The sequence below is a fragment of the Lontra canadensis genome, unplaced genomic scaffold (assembly GCF_010015895.1).
Source record: "Lontra canadensis isolate GAN:19392208 unplaced genomic scaffold, GSC_riverotter_1.0 scaffold1, whole genome shotgun sequence".
Classification (NCBI taxonomy): Eukaryota; Metazoa; Chordata; class Mammalia; order Carnivora; family Mustelidae; genus Lontra; species Lontra canadensis.
The window spans coordinates 85,223,888-85,225,655 of record NW_022630995.1 but is presented as its reverse complement, the minus strand read 5'-3'; the positions used below and the strand labels follow the sequence as shown (position 1 = coordinate 85,225,655).

General features: G+C 46.9%; 1 protein-coding gene across 1 annotated transcript; it reads right to left on the bottom strand.

The window, feature by feature from the left end:
* Nucleotides 1-214: 214 nt before the first annotated feature.
* On the bottom strand, nt 215-1,766 carry LOC116866578 (cleavage and polyadenylation specificity factor subunit 6-like; the record flags this gene model as incomplete). The annotated part of the gene is given in 3 exon segments (XM_032855608.1): nt 215-1,083; nt 1,086-1,157; nt 1,160-1,766. Coding segments are annotated over 3 exon segments (1,548 nt in total), but the record flags the coding sequence as incomplete, so codon positions are not given.
* Between the last annotated feature and the right edge of the window lie 2 nt (nt 1,767-1,768).

The window sequence follows — 1,768 nt, the reverse complement described above, 5'->3', positions numbered from 1 at the left end:
TCAAATAAAACAGTTAAGCAACATAAAAAATAAAAGTAGAGTTACTGGTTACCATTTATGCAGATTTGCTTTATTCAGATCTATTCCTATTCATTTTATCCATGAATCTTTACAGGTTCAGTTCAATCACAAGAAGCAAACTGCTGGACAAGCGTCATTTTTCCCCCATGAAGACTGTTTTGTCTTGGGAGGTGTTCCTCTTCCTTCAGCTCTTCTAACGATGATGATACTCGCACTCTTGGTCCCATTCTCGGTCCCAATCTCGGTCCCGGTCCTGATGTCTCTCTCGTTCTCTGCTTCTCTCTCTATAATAATCATCATGATGATCTCTACTATGGGATTTATGATGCTGACTCTTTTCTTGTGATCTACTATGATCCCTCTCTCTTGATCGTTCACGTCTTGATCCAGAACCATAAGACTTGGATTCAATTCCATGAAGGCAACCTTGCAAAGAGCTAATAAGAACTTTGCTATGATCATCAGCAGATACTTTGGATTGTTTAATTAAAGAAATTGCAGTTACCAATGTCTCAATAGCACTCCCATAATCACTAGTACTGGCATCAGACACAGCTCTTGAAATAGCACTGCTTGAGATTGCCCTATTTCTATTCATGATTTCTTCAAACTCAGCTTCACTCAATGGCATTCTTGCAGTATCCATTTCCCTTCCAGGAGGCCCATAGTCACCCCTATCATATGGTGGGGATCGGCCATATGGATCTGTTGGTGGTGGACCCCGGCTATCTGATGTAGGCATGTCGCTGTTAGTCGGTGGAGGAAAGAAAGCCGGATTCACATGTGGAGCTGGTAGTGGGGCACTTGGAGGTGGTCCAGGAAGATGTGGAGGAGGAGCAAGTGTAAGGGGTGGCCCAAGAGGGCCAGGTGGGAGAGGTGGAAAAGGGCCTGGAGGTGGAGGTGGTCCCTGCTATGGAGGTGGTGGACCAGGATGGGGGCCGTAGCCTGGAACTGGAGGTGGAGGGCCAGGAGGAAGCGGACCCAATGGAGGCTGCCCAAAAGGTTGTCCAGGAAAAAGAACTGGTGGTGGAGGGCGATCTCCTTGATTAGGAGGCCCAGCTAAGGAGGAGGCAGAACCTGACCAGGAGGTGGAGGACCTGGTGGACCTGGTGGGCCTGGAGGACCTAAGGGTGGACATGTGGAGTCTGTCCAGCTGGAAAAGGTGAGGGTGGCCCTCCTGGTCCTGCTGGTCCAGGAAATCTGTCCCCACCGGGAACAGACCCCGGAAAACAGCCCCGTCCTCTACCACCTTGTGGAAATGCTGCACATGAACTGCCTCTTGGAGGACCAGCTTTACCTTCCCCAGACATTTGTCCTGATTGTGTAGTTTTCCTGGACTGCATTTCAAATTGACTCAGGAACTGTTTATTGCATGGAGTTACAACAGGATTCTGACCATGAAGTTCTCTCTTAGGCAACAGATCCATTAACATTTTTGAGGATGCTTCAGATCTAACACCAACAAGGGCAAACCCCTTTGAATGGCCATTTGCCCGGTTTTCAAAGAATTTTATCTCCAAAATATCATTTACTCCCAAAGAATGCACTGCTTCAGTTAAGTCTTCATCTGTTGTCCACCATGTTAAGTTTCCAATATACAATGCAATTCTCTTTCCAGTATACGTATAGACAACATTTGGTGCTGCTCCTTTACCCACATCATCACCAGCAGTTGGTGGGAGAGTATCCATGTAATCACGGTCTTCTGGGGCATCTCCATTATTTGCAGATGGAGAGATGACATCAT